At 48.1% G+C, this 18,047-nt stretch overlaps 1 protein-coding gene across 2 annotated transcripts in view; it reads left to right on the forward strand.

The window, feature by feature from the left end:
* Positions 1–8,852: 8,852 nt before the first annotated feature.
* Positions 8,853–18,047, forward strand: part of ANKDD1A (ankyrin repeat and death domain containing 1A) — a 239,158-nt gene continuing 229,963 nt past the window's right edge. Inside the window, exon 1 of one of the 2 annotated variants that reach the window (XM_069625082.1) lies at positions 8,853–9,041. In XM_069625082.1, coding sequence (XP_069481183.1) covers positions 9,008–9,041 — 34 coding nt within the window. In that variant the 5' untranslated portion in view covers positions 8,853–9,007. The remainder of the gene's footprint in view (positions 9,042–18,047) is intronic. The other variant, XM_069625083.1, reaches the window with a different exon arrangement.

The following is an 18,047-nucleotide window of genomic DNA, read 5'->3' on the forward strand; positions in this document are numbered from 1 at the left end:
GGCTCATTTTAAAGTAATTATTGCATCCTGCACGCGAAGGTTACGAGGGCGTTAGAAAACGCACCTCACCGGCATGCATTTTAAGATCACCAGTTCTGTTCCTGCCCTGCCCCTTTGCTTGGCGTTTGATTGCGCCATGCATCCTGGTCCTGTCTGTGCTGTGCCCTTGCATTCGACATTCTACTTTGGAGAAAAATAAAGATGCATTTGCCATCTTTCAATTCACCTACTTACCCGCACGGCAGCCATTCTCGCGTGTGCTCATGTCTCCTTTCAAATTGAACGATGCTTGTTTTACTCAATAGGTGTCTATGGAAATGTCTTCCATTTTGTCTTTTTTGTTGTTGATGTAATTTTGAGCCAGCTTGATTGAAGAAAGGGCCCGTTTAGACAGTGGATCTAAGCTTTGCAAGTCGATGTACAATTATGAAGCTGGGACTGGAGCAGATGGAGTTTACTGCCGGAATCTACTGCCAAACGTCAAACTGTTGAACTGTGAAAGATCCCGGCTTACCCGCTTGACCGCTTCGTGTGTTCCTGGGCAGATCACTGCACTTCACCATGTCTTCTTTGTGTTAACTGCCGACATTTTGATGACCTAAAAGTGCACATTATACAAATAGTCTCACTCTGATAACAGTCGAGTCTGCGAGTGAGGGCAATAACGGAAGTTAATAGCCTGCAACTTAATGTGCTGTTAAGGAGGGCTAGTTCCATTAGCTATTAGTACCCGCCCGTCGGGCATCAAAATCAGACTATCATTTCCCCTTTGGTGGCCAAATGCCAAGTGACTGAGTGCCGAAAAAGTAAAGGAGGGTAAAATCAGCAGAAAACGGGTGTAGAAGGCCACTAGGTGCAGACAATTTATATAGAGAGAGACACTTATTGGCCACGGAAGTTATTTGGATTGATGCCGAGGTGAAAAAGGGAAAGCCCAAAACACAATCTTTAATCATCTTCAATGTCTATTGGAATCCCGCGGTTATGACTGATTCACTCCTCATAGCACTGATTGAGGACTCAATCGATGAAGCACAAGTAGGGTGTCCTGAGGCCCTGCTAATCATCTGCGGAGATCTAAATGCCACCTGGTTACCACATGATTCAGCCGGTGACCTTCCTCTTTTTTCGACCTTAAAAAGCAAACGTGGCGTGGCTTGGTTGTCGTTGATGTCATCTCTTGATCTGCTCTGTGCTGAGGATTTATTCCCCAGAGGTGAGAGGCCGCCCACCTGGGAAAGAGGTAACTCCTCAGCGGACCTCGACCACATCTTCATAAGCAGGCTCTTGGCAGCGTTGACCACTTCGTTCGAGGTACGTAGGTCCTCGGCTAGCGACCATAACCTGCTTGTACTGAAATGGAAGACTACAAGGCTTGTGAACTCAGTTACGCCAGCACAAGTGGAGTTAAATAACCAGCAAAATCGCCTAAGACTCTCAGAAACCTCGATCTTAAAGATACAGGCTCAATATTTGGCAATTGAAAATGAGCACAACCTACTGAGTGACCCGCAATTACCAGACTATCAACCACTTCTGGTTCCTTTCAGAGCTAAACTTGCTGGCCTCAGACAAAATAACGATTGTGCTAGACATCAATACAGCAAAGAACTGGTCCTAAGACGGAGATCAGTAAGGCGAGCCAGAAGAAAATTCGGTGTTTTTCCCTCACCTGAAAATCAGGCAACCTTGAATCAAGAAAAGAAATCTTACAAATCATGGCTCAGGCACCACCGTAGCAATTTTTACCAACAAGATGCCGAAGCAATGTTGAAGCTTGTCTGCGGCCACCACCCCGAGAGTTCTGGGCACTCTTAAGATCTTCTTTGTCGCCTCACGAGATTCTACCATCAAACCCTATTGGGGAAATAACTTGGATAACATTCTATTCAAATCTGTTCAAAGCGCCTGCACCGTCAAGCCTCTTCGAACTTACTACAAAACTAGCACCATGGATAGATTTGAGCAGTGAATCTGAGATTCTCAAAGTCCTGCATAGACTGAAACCATCGCGAGCACCTGGCCCGGACGGAATAACAAACCTCGACCTAAAGAAATACCCAAGTCAGTGGGCTGTGTTGATAAGTGAAATCTTCAAACGCTGCAAACAGGCAAGGCAAATTCCGTCTTCATGGACAACATCTATCATAGTCCCGATATTCAAAAAGGGCTGGAAAGAAGATCCAAAAAACTACCGCCCTATCGCACTTCTGGACACGGTCGGTAAGGTGTTTGGTTCTCTATTACTACAAAAATTTCAGGATTGGGCCAGGGAGGCCGAATGCGCTGACCCGTTTCAAACGGGATTTACAAAAAACAGCGGTACAACCACTAACATCATGTTTCTCAGCGCACTCAAAAGTAAGGTGTTGGGAGGAGGCCCACGAGTGTTTTTAGCGTTCATAGACCTGGCGCAAGCTTTCGATCAAGTAAACCGTGAGCGCCTGTGGAGAAAACTGAGTCTTTGGAAATGCCCGGCTGAACTCCTCCAACCGATTCAAGCATTACATCAAGAAACAAGGGTGCGAGTGAGACTAACTCAGGCTGGTTTGTTATCATCTGAAATCCCAGTTGACCGCGGAGTGAAACAGGGTTGCCCCCTTGCTCCGTCACTCTTCATTGCCTATCTCGGCGATTTCAAAGCCTCGGAGCAAACGATCCGCTCCTTTCCACCAACTATGGGCAAGTCGAAAACATCGAGACTACTCTATGCTGATGACCTAATCTTAATGGATTTGACTCCTATTGGTCTCCAGCGTCAACTTGACCATCTGGCGACATATATTCAAACGAATGATCTAACTATAAACACAGCCAAAACCAAGATCCTGATAATGGAAAAACACAAACGACCAAAGGAAAAACTTGCCTGGTACCTGGATGGGGTAGCACTGGAAAAAGTCGCAAATATCACATACTTGGGAGTAGCACTGGACTGCTCGAGTATAAACGCAACCCTCCAAAGTTGCTTAATGACCAAAGTAAAAAACCAAGCGGCACAAGGCCGGGCATTGGACAACAAGTTCGGTGGTTTTTCCCTGTTACCCTTGATTAAATTTTACAAGATGAAGGTGGTGCCATCCCTCACCTATGCTGCAGAAGCCCTCCCTCACACACCTACAAACTTGTGGCTGAAGTTAGAGGGTTTATTTTGGCGCACTGTTCTAGGTCTCCCCAAGTCAACATCGGCCCCCTTGATCAGAAGAGAGCTTGGCCTATTATCGTTGGAAGGGACCATGGAGATTGAATCGATGATACTGTATAGGAAGTTGTTGCTTTTGGACTGTCCTCATGTGCTAGCTATCGTACGCACGGAACTATTGACATCTTCCCCCTCTGTGCTAAAATCTTGGGAAATGGCTCGTAAAAAGAAGCTTGTGGAAATTAACTCTTCGGAGCAGGATCTCATCGGCAATTCGCTAAAAATAAGAAGGAAAATCAGTGAGCTTGACTGGATTGAAACCTTGAACAATGCATCTAAAGCAAAATCAGTCAGCCATTTGCCTCCCTATCAGAGCAAACTAAACATTGTTCCGAACTACTTGAGCAAGTTCCCAAATAAAGCTGCCAGAAACTTGTTCTTGAGAGCGCGTCTGAACCTACTGCCGACAAATGAGATCTTAAAACTCAGAGGACAAAGTAACTCGAACACGTGTCGTTTTTGCAAAAACGAGACACACGTAGAAACCATACGCCATCTCCTTTTAAATTGCCCAGGAACCAGAGCCGTAGGTGAGAAATATCTGCTACCACACCTTTCTGCATCATATACCAGGGAAGAAGAAATGTGGTGGACACGCCTGATGAGCGGAGAAAGAAATACCTGGACTATCGCTACTACACAGACTCTGAAGTTTATTCTATCTCTCTGAAAACTTAAGTTCTACTCAACATTCATTTTTTTTTTTTTTTCGGTTTCACTTCAGTTTCCCTTTCCTTCTCAGCTTTCAGCCTTCAGCTCTACTCTTTGTTCTTCACTTCGTTTTGATTTCGATTTGTTTGTAAAAATCATTAATTTGATTAAATCAACTAAATAAATAAAAAAATAGAGAGAGATCATACTGGTGGATGGCACATCATTTAATGAGCCACTGGGTCTCATTTGTAACGTCGTTTGCGTGGTGCAAAGGGACTGCACCGTAAAAGTACACTTTGCGCCATGCAAAAACCCAATTACCGATTCACAGATCGGACTTTGCACTGGCCCTTGTGCAGGATTGCTTTGCGCGACCCGGGGAAGAGCAGCGAAAAGAACTAAATAGGGGGCGGAAGATGCAAAATCCACATTCAAGGAGGAAAATGAGGAAGAACCCGGGCGTCGGGAGGGAGCTGCCGTGCAACCAACAAACATCCCATCAGGCGCTAAGGAAACCCTATTCACAAAAGCTATCGCGCAATGGCCTGGAACCCAAAGGAGAACGCACACATGTCACGATTTTACCGCCACACGTTACACGTCACAAAGCGCAATGAAAACTCACGTATAAAAGCGCAATGCAACCCCAACGAACATAGATTACCACAATGCTGGATACTGCATTGCTGACCTTGATCCTATTACATGGAGTGAGGAGGATGCGGAGGAGGCCCAGAATATTCTATGCAAGAATCCAGAGGAGGGGCATGGTAGATACCGCTGCCCTACGCATTTCATCCTAGACCTAGTCAGGGAGTGGGAGAAGACTTGGTATCACGCACCGGGTGCTCACAGGCTGCACCACCTCTGATCAAAGTGCTATCAGCCCTACGCTTCCTGGTCACAGGATCATTCCAGCACACCACAGGCATTGTGGGGGTTCTATCACAGCCTACACCATCAAAGGGCCCCTGCCAGGTCCGGCACATTAACATGCCACACATACTGCAGGCAAGGAGGAGAGTGTGCCAGGAATTCAATGCATTTGCATACCATACATCTGTACTGGGAGCCATCGACTGCACCCATGTAGCGCCGCAACCCCCTGAGATACAGAGCATGTATTTCAAAAACAGGAAACATTGGCATTCCATCAATGTACAGATGATCTATGATGCCCAGGGAATCATCATGCATGTAAATGCCAATTACCCAGGATGCACGCATGACAGCTACATCTTCTTCCATTACCCCATACCTCAGGCCTTTGAATCAGGAACCTTCAGAAACACCTGGCTGGTGGGTATCAACTATCATGTACACATAAGCACTCACATGACACACAGAAACACAACATGGAGCGCTTAAGTCACAAGCAAGAGTACCTCATATGCACCCAGCCACACGCACGGTGCACCTCTGCCGAACCTCTGGGCTGGGGCGCACACACAGCAGGGACCTGCCCAGGAAATGCACTCTCTGAAGTCCCAGCCAAGGAAAAACACTGTTATTCTTTTGATGGAGCGCATAGTGAAGGTAAAAGCACTTGGCTCTTTTTGTAACTCCACACAAACAGTGCCATTCCAAATAAACTTTGTTGTATTTTTATTTCCTTCAAAATGGGAAATGCACCACTCGAGGAGCGCAGGGTGGAAGAGAGAAGCACCGGACACTTTTTCTCTGTAACTGATAGACATCCGCACAGGGCTCACTGATATGGCTCTGATCCCCAATGAGCTCCTTGAAATGGCACCGACCTGGAGTGCACCGGTGTTGCATGTAGCAGCAGCAGGCCTGTGCTGTCCTTGCGTAGAGACGTGTGCGGGCAGACACCCGGCCTCCTCGATGTATTCCAGAACTCCAAACACAGGATAGATGCAAAACACTGCCGCAGCCCAGGAGTAATCAGGGCACAGCGCCTCTGCCGGTGCTGAATGAAGCACGGACCGCAGTGCGCTTTCAATTATAATAAGCACTCAAATCTGTTCTGTGCTGAAAACACGACACTGAGCATGGAGCTCACAATAATCACTGCTCTGCGACCATGGGTCCGCTGCACCTCGTCGCCAATGTTGTGTTTGGCTCGGCTGCACCTGGGCCAGGAACACAGCTGCTGGGGTGACAGCTCACGCCACGGTTTCGCGGCCACCAATGCAGGGACACCCTGCTACATCTGAGATCGCTTGGTTAGATGGGGAGCAGGGATCACCCAGCAGCCAGTCCCTGGCTCTGTGGGCACATGGGCTAGGGGCATCAATAGGCCATGATCACGCAGCTAACTGCACAACAAAACCAGTTTGCCCTTCTTGGAGTCGGCCGCGGTCAGACCACATGCCAACCCTTCCGAGTTAGGTGGGAGACTCCCGATTTTTCAATGAACAATGGTGCTATTTTTTACTGTCTCCCTCTGGCTAAACTAATTATAACCCCAATGCAATCCTATGGGAAAAATATATTCACACGATTTCAGTGGTGAAATCTCCCTCTTAAGGGATCCAGAATGTTGGCTTGTCTGGTCTTAATGAACGTGCCCGCTCAGCTCCTTTTATTAACAACTACGTCATGCCCTAAACTCTTAAAAGGGCAACACCACAACTCAGAGAACACAACAACGTATAAGAAGTTAAAATAAAGCAAAGTCATATTAGGAAATCTGGTTGGTGAGTAACATGTTGTCCTTTGGCACTGGTACCATTTTGTAAGATGTAAAAAGATCAATGTAATAATGGGAAAACTAACAGTTACGTTTCTACCTGCTTCCCTCCCCTGCCTCCCTCCTCCCTTAATGCCCACCATACGATTGGTCTTCCAGCGCTTCCTACTGCGCTTCCTGCTCCAGAACACCCTCCCACCTCACACTCCTTCCCTGGACCTCTGATTGGGCCTATTGTCCTTTTTACTTCATGCAACCAGGGCAGCCCCTGTAGCTAAGGGCCCCCGAGGTAAAGGTCAGCTCCTGCAGAAGCAGCTCCAGACCGCGTTGGGCTGTGTTAGCCTGTGAGACCTGCAGCCGTCAACTAGCAGCTACTGAGAAGGTATGGGAAGTTTGGGCAGGAGGTGCAGCCATTACTGTTCCCCACTAAAGTGACCAACATCATCTAATCCTATCCTATTCTCTATTAGCTGGTTGTCTGATGCGTCCAGCGCACAGTTTTGTTTAGTAACCTTATCTCGCATCTAGCCTGGATGTGTTAATCAGCAATTACTGGACTCCATTAACTACCCCACCCATCTCACTACCCTATATCCTACTCCCCAGGCACTCTGCCTACTTATTGCTTATCAGTCATAGTCAGCATTTAACCCACTTGTATAAGGTAGACTTTCTGATTCTAGCCTCAATGTGTAAATTTACCATACAATGTATCAAGCCAATTGGGTTAGTTAGCCACATTTTACATTTTGGGCAGTTATGGATGGGGTAGAATTGTGAATATTATCTTGCGTCATATCTAGACAGAATTGTGAATATTAGCTTGCGTTCCATCCAGACAGAATTATAAATTTTAGCTTGCATCACATCCAATCAGATTTGTGAATATTAGCTTGCGTCAGTTCTAGATAGAATTGTGGATATCAGCATGCGTCCCATCTAGATGGAATTGTGGATATCAGCATGCGTCCCTACTAATATAAAAATCTGCGTACACCTCTCAAACTCTGAATTCATCACAAGCATACCCTGTGCTTTAAGTGGGATTATAAATCGAGGGGTGGCGTCTTCTTAGGGGGTGGGGCCCACATAAGGGTACTTAGGTCACGCCCGAAGGTTGCGGGGTGCTGGTAATAGAAGTAGAGCTGGCGCGCACTGCATTATTACCTTTGATGCACCCAGCCCCACCTTTTATACAAAAGAAGTGCCTGGGCGCGCAAAAAGTGTGACACCAGTGTGCCCCAGCTCACACAGACTAGGCAGTCCTTTCATCCAAGGAGCCGGTGGTAGGCAACGCTTTAACTACCGGCTTGTTGAATGAAAGGTTTACCTGCTGCTGATGTCTCTGTACTCAGAAACTGGGCGAGCTCTCTCCACGCCCATAGGAATCAATGGTCTTTCACCCCCCAAATTAAAAATCAGGTGTTTTCACCTGCCCAGGGGCCATGAAACCGCACCACTTCATTAGACCTCAACAAAACAAACCACACATAGCCTTGCACAACAGCACATGAAAGTTACTAACCGAAAAACACACCTACGTTCAGCGATGCACCATACATGCCAACATTTCAACCCACCTGTGCGGGAGATTACGTCCAAAAAATCGGGAGACAAAGATTTTGCCATTGGAATGCATTGAGCAAAGATTTATTTTAGCGGGAGGGTTGGCATGTATGGATGTACACCGAACTGAAGCTGCCAACAGCACATCACAGCTGTCCTGCTCCCGCTCAGTCCTACTAACTTACCCTACCCGCTTGGTTTCTCAGATCCGCCAGAGCACCAGGAGTGGTCCATTGCGCTGTATAAATATCCTATAACATAACATAGTAGTGAGGCAGTTCTTTAATTGCTTAATTTAAAAAAAAAAAGGTGATGTGATCCATGGAATTGTAGAACTAGTCCTTGTTACACTGATACGTTTGATCACAATTTAATACGCCCACTGCACCTGCGTTGTGCAAACATCATATACACCAGGGGTCTGCAACCTTTGCCTCCCCAAGTGTTTTGGACTACAACTCCTATCATTCCTACCCAGCACAGTCAACGACGAGGGATTGTGAGAGTTGTAGTCCTTAAAATATGGATTGCCACCTTGCAGACCCCAGATATCCACAGCATCATGTCAGGCATGCGTCCGCTGGGACAGTCCCTCTTCGATGTCAACGCTCAGGACCCTACAGCAAGCCACCTACTGTACACACGCATGCATCAAAGGGCTAATCCAGAGCCCGTTTGGCAAGCAGCGGCGCTTTGCCTGACGTTAAGATGGCCGCCGTGAGCCTCGCCCACGCCCACGCGCGCGCGCTCCCCATCCTGCGCGAGGAGAGGAGAGCCGAGTCAGTCGCTCGCGTGCTGCTGCTGCTGCTGCCGCGCGGGTGCTCCTCCGGCCGAGCGAGCAGCTGCCGGCATTATAGGGCTCGGGTGCTGCGGGAGGAAGCGCACCCGGACCGGCGCGGGATGAGGAGGAGGAAGCGGCGGAGGAGGCAAGGATGGAGGACGACCTGGTGTCAGAGGACGATATCTGTGAGTGGGGACTGAAGCTGCAGGGGTGCGGGGGGGTCTGCGTTCCGGCACCTGGGTGGAACGTGAATGCATGACTTCTGCTTCAATCAGCTGCACTGGAAATGTGCATCTTTTGCAGAAAACGCTGACCATAGGTTAATTTTCACCGTGCAGGAAAAAAGGTGTCATTAATTAAATTAAGTAGTCCTACAGGAATAGGTATATTTAATATATGTTTGCAGAAAATGCTCGCAATCCAGTATTTTTGCGCCTGTTCTCAACACCTGTATTTTCTTTTGTAAAACACACATTTTGCATATCATTATAAAAATGCCTTATAATGAAGCCAGAACTTTGCTACCAAAAAGTGCATTTGCAGAAAATGCTCGCAATCCTGTATTTTTGCGCCTGTTCTCAACACCTGTATTTTCTTATGTAAAACACACATTTTGCATGTCATTATATGAATGCCTTATAATGAAGCGTGAACTCTGCTACCTTGTCAGTTTCCAGCGCTCCATTGTTGACACGGGTTCTTTGAACTGGACGCGAACTCTAATAATGTAGCCGCCCCGGTTGCCATGGGACCGGCTGCTTGGAGCTGACGAGGCTTGCGGTTAAGTCGCGGATTTGTGGCATCTCGAGGCTGAATCCCGAATCCCTGCTTATTCCCATGGGGGTGGACAAAAGGTGTGATCGTGGGGAACTATCTCCTTTAGCTCCGACTTGAGTGAAAACTGGGAGGCCGCTGGGCGTGGGAATTAAACAATGTACACAATGGATTATCAATGGATCACGGTGCTGGGGCTGTCCGTGATTATAAGGGTTGGGAGGCTGTTCGTGGTGCAATTTTAAATTGCACCCTTTGTCCAGATGTTGTTAGCTGTTGTTTTAGCAAATGTGTATATCCTAATGTGTGCATTTTATTTAGACATCTGTCAATGTTAACTGCTGTATATCTTTGGGGGTGGGGGGACGCCCCCTAGTAGCTCCCAGCATTGTGTCACCGTCTTTTGACTACTTTGAAAGCAGCCTCTGCATAGTGGATAAACCACTCCCGTGCCCTGGTGCAGCACATGCCAGCCTGTGTCATTGAAGTCGGTGATGGAAGCATGTAAACAGTGTATGTAGTTGTCTCTTTTGAGAGCTGGACCATGTCAGCTCCGTCCCTCTCTTTAAGCTCGAAGATCCAAATTGACAGTAGTTCTGGAGCACAGTCTGTTGTAGTTCTGGAGCACAGTCTGTTGTATCTCTGTAGGTCTGGAGCACAGTCTGTTGTATCTCTGTAGGTCTGGAGCACAGGCTGTTGTATCTCTGTAGGTCTGGAGCACAGGCTGTTGTATCTCTGTAGGTCTGGAGCACAGTCTGGTGCACAGTCTGTTGCATCTCTGGTGCACAGTCTGTTGTATCTCTGTAGTCTCCTCTCATATCCCAGTTTTTAGGAATGACACCAGTCGATCGCAGCACCGAGTTGGATCGTGGATGCCTTTTCACAGCTTGCGAATCATTGCTGTGCACATATGTGCACTTCTGCAAGTGGAGGGGTGCACAGATTTTCAAGCGGCTTGCAGGCTCATGCCCCCACAGTCACTGGCAGGAAGAATCGAGAAGCAGTAGGTCGGCCCAGTTTTTTTTCTCATGATTTCCTTGTACATCAGCTCAGCCACTAGCTTTTCGCAAATCCAGTTATGAAACGGCTCCACTTTTCTGCTGTCTAGGTTTTCTGAATTTTAGACCCTGAATTGCCCATTCTGTTGATGATAAGCATATGCTTCGAGCTCTTGGGCGTGGCTTCATCTATCGGTATCCAGGAGACGTCTTCAGTGGCCATCCCTCCTGTATAGGCTTCACTCAGGAACGAGCCAAAGAACATTCTAAGACTTACAGGGCACTAAGTGCAAAATGGTTTCCCAGGTTGTAGCTCCGTGGAGCATCAGTGGTGAGCTTGGCAGAGGTTTGACATCTTCTAACACGTGTACGGTTAAGGGTCTGCAGCCTGTGGATCTCCACATGTTTTGGACTATGACTCCCATGATCCCTTCTCATTGAGAATGCTGCCTAGGCCTGAAGGGAGTCGTAGTCCAAAACATCTGGAGAGCCAACCATTGCAGACCCATGGATGGTGGTTGGTGTTACAAGCCATTGATCCTTTAGTTCGCGTATTTATGGAAAAGGCAGTTGAAGGTCCAGATGAATTATTGATTCTCTGCTTCTGTGTGAAGACCTCGTTTGAAAAACATTGATGGCAATAACCCCTTTAGAAGTTCCTTTTGTTGTTTAGAGGGTGATTTGATTACACGCTCCCCCCACTCATACCTACTTTAAATCGTCTTTTGTTCAGTACGTTTTTCAGGTCAACTTTTTTGAGTTTGGTGCTTTTTAGAGCAACATTTTTCAGAATATACCTCGCAGTTGCCATGCACATTTTCTCCCAGGGTGAAAGAAAAGATGTAATTGGGTTAGGAAGTACCCTTGGGAAGTCCTTTGACTCCTTCAGAAGCGAAGTTGCCCCGGGAACAATGTTTTTCTTTAGTGTCAACGGGAAGGTTATCTCAGAATTTGTCTTGACCTCCGGCCACTGATTTCAATTGTGTCCCTGGATAATCAAGCTGCACAGGGGGTAACCGTGATTAAGCAGCCCGTGATTCTGGTCGGAGAACCTGCCATTGAGGAGACCAGAGTGTTGCCAGACTGGCTCCCAAGGAGGCCCTCTTCTTCTCTCCGCTAAACATAAATCTTTATATTTAAGTACGATTTGAACAAGCCAGCTTTATTTATATTTGTTTCCTGAACACTGGGCTTCCTGCATGCTCCCTTCCCCTGCACTATAGTGAAGTGGCCAGCATATTTGGTGGGGGGGCAAACAATTTCTCCCTCTTTCAGCCCCGCCGCTTGGGTTACGTTATTTTAGTTTCGATTCTTTGCGTGACAACCCCCTCAAGTGTCTCGCAGGCAACGTAGATCTTGGATGAGCTGCTTCAATCCGTAGAGTAAGTTTTCACTTCAGAGGAGGGGGTGTCCTCCAGCATTTAGTGAAGCGTTGCAGTTCAGGCCTCCTGGACTAGGACTAACCTTCTGCGTGAATTGCGAAAAAAAAAAAAAAAAAAAAAAAAAAAAAAAAATCGGTCCTCCTGAAATCCTGGAACATTTTGGATATATTTTGTCCTGTCGTATCCTACACTGCCCTTGACTGACTTTGCTTTATACAGAAACCTATAGATGGGTGGCTATGAACTGTTGGGATGTATTCTACCTAGGTTTTCTCTAGGATATCGGAAAGACGAGGACAAAACTAGAGTTCTCTTCCATAGGGCTCAGAACTCTTGAGGGGGCATACCCCCACCATAGTTGAAAGATGTTCCATCTATCATTTTATGTTGAGCTTGGCACTCGTGCCTCAATTTTTGAACCCACTTGGATGTTGTAATGCATCAGCATTGTAGGAGTTGGCGAGGGAAGGTACAAGGGAGCTATAAAAAAGCCCCCCCCCCCCACCTCACCACATAGTAAGCCTAAATAAATGTTTAAAAAAAGAGAAAGGAAATGCCATATCGCTGTGCTTGGGTGTCCTAACCAGTGGTGGAAGTGGGGGGGGAAAAAAAGCTAGTGGTACTCTGGCTGCATCCAAAAAAGGAGGGAGTGGGATGTTCTGACACATGGTGGGGCAGGAGAGTGGGGTCAGGGTACAGGTGTAGAGGGGGGGGGGGGTTGGAGGGGTGACCAGGATCACAAAGCTTAGCTCAAATTGTTGGCTTTCAAAGTCTACAGTAATAATGTCTTATAGAGTTTATGCTTGCACAAATTGCATAATAAAACCGCATGGCAGCATGTAAATCCTTATAGCAACATGTTAAGCCAAAAGAATATCATTGTGGCTTTAATTTTCACATCCTGAATGGTAAACTACAAGTCCCAGAATGCAAGATAATGCCAAACTGAAAAATCTAGTTAATCCCAATGTACTTTTAGTGATTTAAGACCTGTAATATGCAGAATCTTTGATTAGTGACTAAAGCAACTTTTTTTTTTCCATGTCAAGCTAGGCATCATGGATCTAATGTTTACACGTGTGCCTTGTGTTCCTCACGGTATCACTGATGTGCAAGGTAGCTGGTGCTTTGCGAATTCTTGAGTTGGAAACGTTCCATCCTGCACGTGAGAGGCTCTGTATTCAGAAAAGCAAATATTCGCTAAGGGCTTCTATGAAAGCCACTGGGATAGCTCTGTGAACGACCAGACACTTGCACATCCAAGGCTTGACTCCTGGCAAGGCAGGCGCAGGGTCGTTATTGACTGCAGAAGAGTGAGTCTACCGGCTTGACTCCTGGCAAGGCAGGCGCATGCTCGTTATTGACCACAGAAGAGTGAGTCTACCGGCTTGACTCCTGGCAAGGCAGGCGCATGCTCGTTATTGACCGCAGAAGAATGAGTCTACTGGCTTGACTCCTGGCAAGGCAGGCACATGCTCGTTATTGACCGCAGAAGAATGAGTCTACTGGCTTGACTCCTGGCAAGGCAGGCACATGCTCGTTATTGACCGCAGAAGAATGAGTCTACCGGATTGACTCCTGGCCGGGCAGGCGCATGGTCTTTTTGACGGCAGAAGAGTGAGTCTACCAGCTTGACTCCTGGCCGGGCAGGCGCATGGTCTTTTTGGCGGCAGAAGAGTGAGTCTACCAGCTTGGCTCCTGGCCGGGCAGGCGCATGGTCTTTTTGATGGCAGAAGAGTGAGTCTACTGGCTTGACTCCTGGTGTGCAGGTGCATGGTCGTTATTGACCGCAGAAGAGTGAGTCTACCGGCTTGACTCCTGGCCGGGCAGGCGCATGGTCGTTATTGACCGCAGAAGAGTGAGTCTACTGGCTTGACTCCTGGCCGGGCAGGCGCATGGTCTTTTTGACGGCAGAAGAGTGAGTCTACCTAGTATTGAGGTCTTGGGGACAAATCGCGTCTCTTGTACGTATTTGTTGATGATATATTTGCACTCGTTCCATGGATTTCTTTCTGCAATATATTCAAACTTCGACTGTTAAGCTTTCTAGACATATTCCCCCAGCCTTGTTCTTTTCAAACACCAACACGGACAAAATATTCAGGAAGAAAAATCCCTTTCACCCACAAAACAATCCTGCCAAGTATCGGAGTACAAGGAAGTGGCTGAAAAGACAGCTGAGCTATTCTGTCGGCACACACTTCCTCTTTCCCGCCACAATAGCCGCTCTCCGGCTGAAGTTTCCTGGCCAGCAGTCTGGTGGAAAGAGTCGCACGGAATTATGTGCTCGTAAAACGCCCTTTGTCTTAATTGAAATGGAGACTTTTCCCAAAGAACCACAAATGTATTTAAGATGTACAGCTGAATATGTTTTTATGTTTATGTCCTGTCGCGCCCTCCAGCCCCAGGGTTGCGCGTAATAAATAATTTTTTTAATTTTTTTTAAGAGATGTATGTGACGTTTATATACACCGCGTCCAGGAGACGGTTCTGCAGAGGAGAGCAGTAAACACAGTTCTTATCACAAAATAGCCTGAGGATGTGGGGTTTACATTTGTAAACCCACTATTGTAAAAATCAGACCCCCGTAAACATCCAGTGTAAGATGTAGGCGTAATCTCACCCTGTAAGCTGTGTACTTCACACAGCCCCTGGCACCCCGTTTGGGTTGTGCACTCTTCAGAAAAGCCTGCGTGATGGATTCTGTGATCGGAAGCCAAAGTTCCGCGTGATGTCTTTAGTTGTTTTAAAAGTGATGTGTTAGTCCTGTTTCCCGGCCCTGGTCCGTGCAAGGGTGTACTCTTCCCTTCCCTGGAGCAGGGACAGTTCCCATGGAGACCGCCCCACTCCACCCCCAGACCGCTGGGTAAAGAAGGGCGCTGCACCTGCTAAATACAATTGCTGATAAGAGATGGGCTGTACCTCGAGTTCTTAGATCCCAGATCCCGGGGTGAATTTTATAGGGATCCCAACGGAGACCCCCTCTTTACTTGTGAAACACACATATCTTTTCACCCTTTTACTATTCCTTAGGGTTCCACTGGCGTGAGCTCCACCTAGATGGGGACCTGTCACGTCCTCTCACCCTTCCTTTTAGGGGTCGGTGGGACCCTTTGGTTGAGCCTGACACAACAGACCCCTTACCCAACTCTGGTACCAGCCACATGGAGTGCAAGGTCAGAGGATGGCCCCTGTGGGTGGCCCTATCCTGTTAGGTGGCCTCAGGCAGGTCGATACATCCTCCCCATGAACTCGCGTAAGGGTGCCTCCCTTCTACCCCCCCTTTTTAAAATTAACGGCTATATGTAGACTTCTAACGTCCTAGCCCTACTTATTTATTTTATTCCATTTGTGAAGCGCCTAAACCCTCGGGCGTCGGGGCGTTGTTGCAACCAGGTAAAAGCTTTATACTGCGATCATTGCACCTAGACAATCAGTGGGTGCAAAATATTTAGTTGAACAATTTCGTGCAGATCACTTAACATACTTCCTAATACTTATCCCAAAAGCTACACATGTATATATTTACACACCACATAAGACACTGTGAGCCTCATTACGAGGTTGGTGGTAACCCCCCCTAACAGTTACCGCTGACTGACATCCTGGTGCTACCGAGATATCATAAGCGGCGGCGGTACGGTAATTTCCCATTCCCGTGGATCCAAACCTGAAGCACTGGCACCACTGGTAACCGTGCCGGTGCTTGAGTGAAAAGCCTGCTGGTAGGGTCCTGAACTCCCGTCAGGCCTGCTGGGAATACCGCGCCCCTCCTGGCAGACTCGTAGTTTGGCGGTCCGGAAAGGGTGCCGGTACATTGCTATAGGCACCCTGACATCCGGGCTGCCAAACTTAAATAACGAGGGCATATATCGTACAGTACCTTGTGGGTCTTTTCTTTGTGCTGGCACACTGGCTGGTGGACGAGCTGGCTGTGCCGGGCTGGAGGGCGTTGCTGGTGTTTAGGCTATCTGTCATCTGGTGGCAACGATGGCTGTTCATTCTTCTGGGTGGCTCCGTCCAGCACACCGGGCTACCCACTATCGCAACGCTCTTTAAGTGTCCTGGGCGGCCCGCTGCATTAGTGGGTCCTCCCGATATCACAGCTGCACCCACGGCCCTCTCAAAATGTTCAGGGTTTGCTTTGGGCGGGGCATCTATATTCACTGCACGGCCCGTGCTACCAACTTTAATTCCGGCAGAGTCCCTGAGGACGCCGCTGTGATCACCACCCCACCTGCGTTTATCTTATGATCAGACCGCATCCCCATGGCAACAGCATGGGTGTAATTTGGGGGGGACGAGAGTGTTTGTCCCCCCAACTTTTTTGGCACACCATTATTTTCCCTTTCATTTGGCAGTGGACCCTTTCCTTTAGATGTCATGTCCCCACTCCCCCCCAAACATTTTCAGCAGTTACTCCACTGGGCAACAGAGGACGCCACCTTGGAGCACTGCCCCGTGGCCCTTTCATGCATCTGGCCCACCCCCTCTGCAGTGCGCCGTGAGATGCAGGGGTGGACCGATGTCTTCACCCGACTGCTACGCTGGGCAGCCTGGAGCTTTATTTCACCCGGGCCGCTCAACGCAGCAGCCTGGGACTTCGGCTTTCTCTTCTTCACCCGGGTTGGCCGACGAGGCCAGCTCAGAACTTATTCTTCACCTCTTCCTCCTCCTGTGTGGAGCGGGCTTGTCTGCTCTAAAATTCCTGGCCTACGCCTAGCATATGCAGCCCGGGGCGACTTGCACAAAGGGCTGTCTCGCTGGCTGCAAGGTGGGCATAGTCCTGGGCAGCCTTGCCTGGGATACCCCCCTCACATGCGGCGCGGGCTGGGCTGTTGGTTTTGTGGACCATGTGCAACGCTGCCTGGGCCCTGGAGTCTGCTGGGTCTGTCGGTCTGGCCCCTGGGCAGACAGACATCCGCCATAGCCTTGGGCGGCAGAGCTGCCCCTGACATAAGCCATACTTCTTTGTCAAGTTGCAGGAGTTGAGTGTGCCCCAAATCTGTGTGGAAAACCATTGCCCCCCACAATATTCTAAACAAGAATACTAAAATATAGGTGTCCACTCAGTTGTATTAGGGGGTCGCAATATTAATGGGAAACGCAGGAATCGGAAATGCTTTCGTTTAATCCTTACATCAGCTCCATCTGAGGCGGGTTGCTGCCTTCCTGTGAGATGCCCCCCCTAATTACCCTCTCGCCAGTGGAAGTCTTAAGTGGTAGACCCTTTTAGTTTTCACCAGAAGCCCTAAGTGGAGCAGTTGGGTCAATGCAGAGCCAGGAAAGCCCCAGGCCAGATAGGCTTACTGCTCAAGTTAATAAGTTATGTATAGGCTTCTTCATGCCAGTATTGTGGAAACGGTTTACTGAGGGCATCAGGAGAGGCACAAATCGCACCTTTAGGTGCCTGCTTATGACCCTAATTCCAAAGCTTGGCACGTATCGGACGAGATGTGAAAGTTGAGACCCAATTTCACTTTCTAATGTTGATATCAAGATACAAGCTAAGATCTTTCTGTGTTGGGTCATCTCACTTTAGTTTCATGAAAATGAATATCCAGGACAAGGAGGAGGAACTGGGCTTGTGGTCTTTAATTTCTCTATTTGGCCCTGAAAGCGCCTAGATGCGGACACAGCTGTTGATCGCGCTAGCTGGCAATGCTGTAGAGATTGGGGTTTGGTGATGATCTAAGGGTATTCAAGGTATTCTCCTCTCATGCAAGTGCCCAGGTATCTGTAAAGGGCAGCCCTCTATTCCATTGGTTCGTTCACCTATGCTGGTCCGCAGGGCACAGGGATGCGGGTAGAGATAGCATCACCTGAGACGTGCAGTCTGCTGATGTTCGAGCATCTGGTTCTTCTAAAGATCATGAGCGTATCAAGTAGTGCAAGACTTTGGCGTTCTTCCCAATTGGCAGATTGAAATCGTTATTGACCCCCCCCCCCCGTCAGCCAATCACGATGTTTAGAGTGCAGTCAATAACTAATAGTATGGACTGCCATTATGTAGCAGATCGGGGACTAAAGAGTCCAT

The sequence above is a fragment of the Ambystoma mexicanum genome, chromosome 11, assembly GCF_040938575.1.
Source record: "Ambystoma mexicanum isolate Mex_15411 chromosome 11, UKY_AmexF1_1, whole genome shotgun sequence".
In the NCBI taxonomy this organism is placed as follows: domain Eukaryota; kingdom Metazoa; phylum Chordata; class Amphibia; order Caudata; family Ambystomatidae; genus Ambystoma; species Ambystoma mexicanum.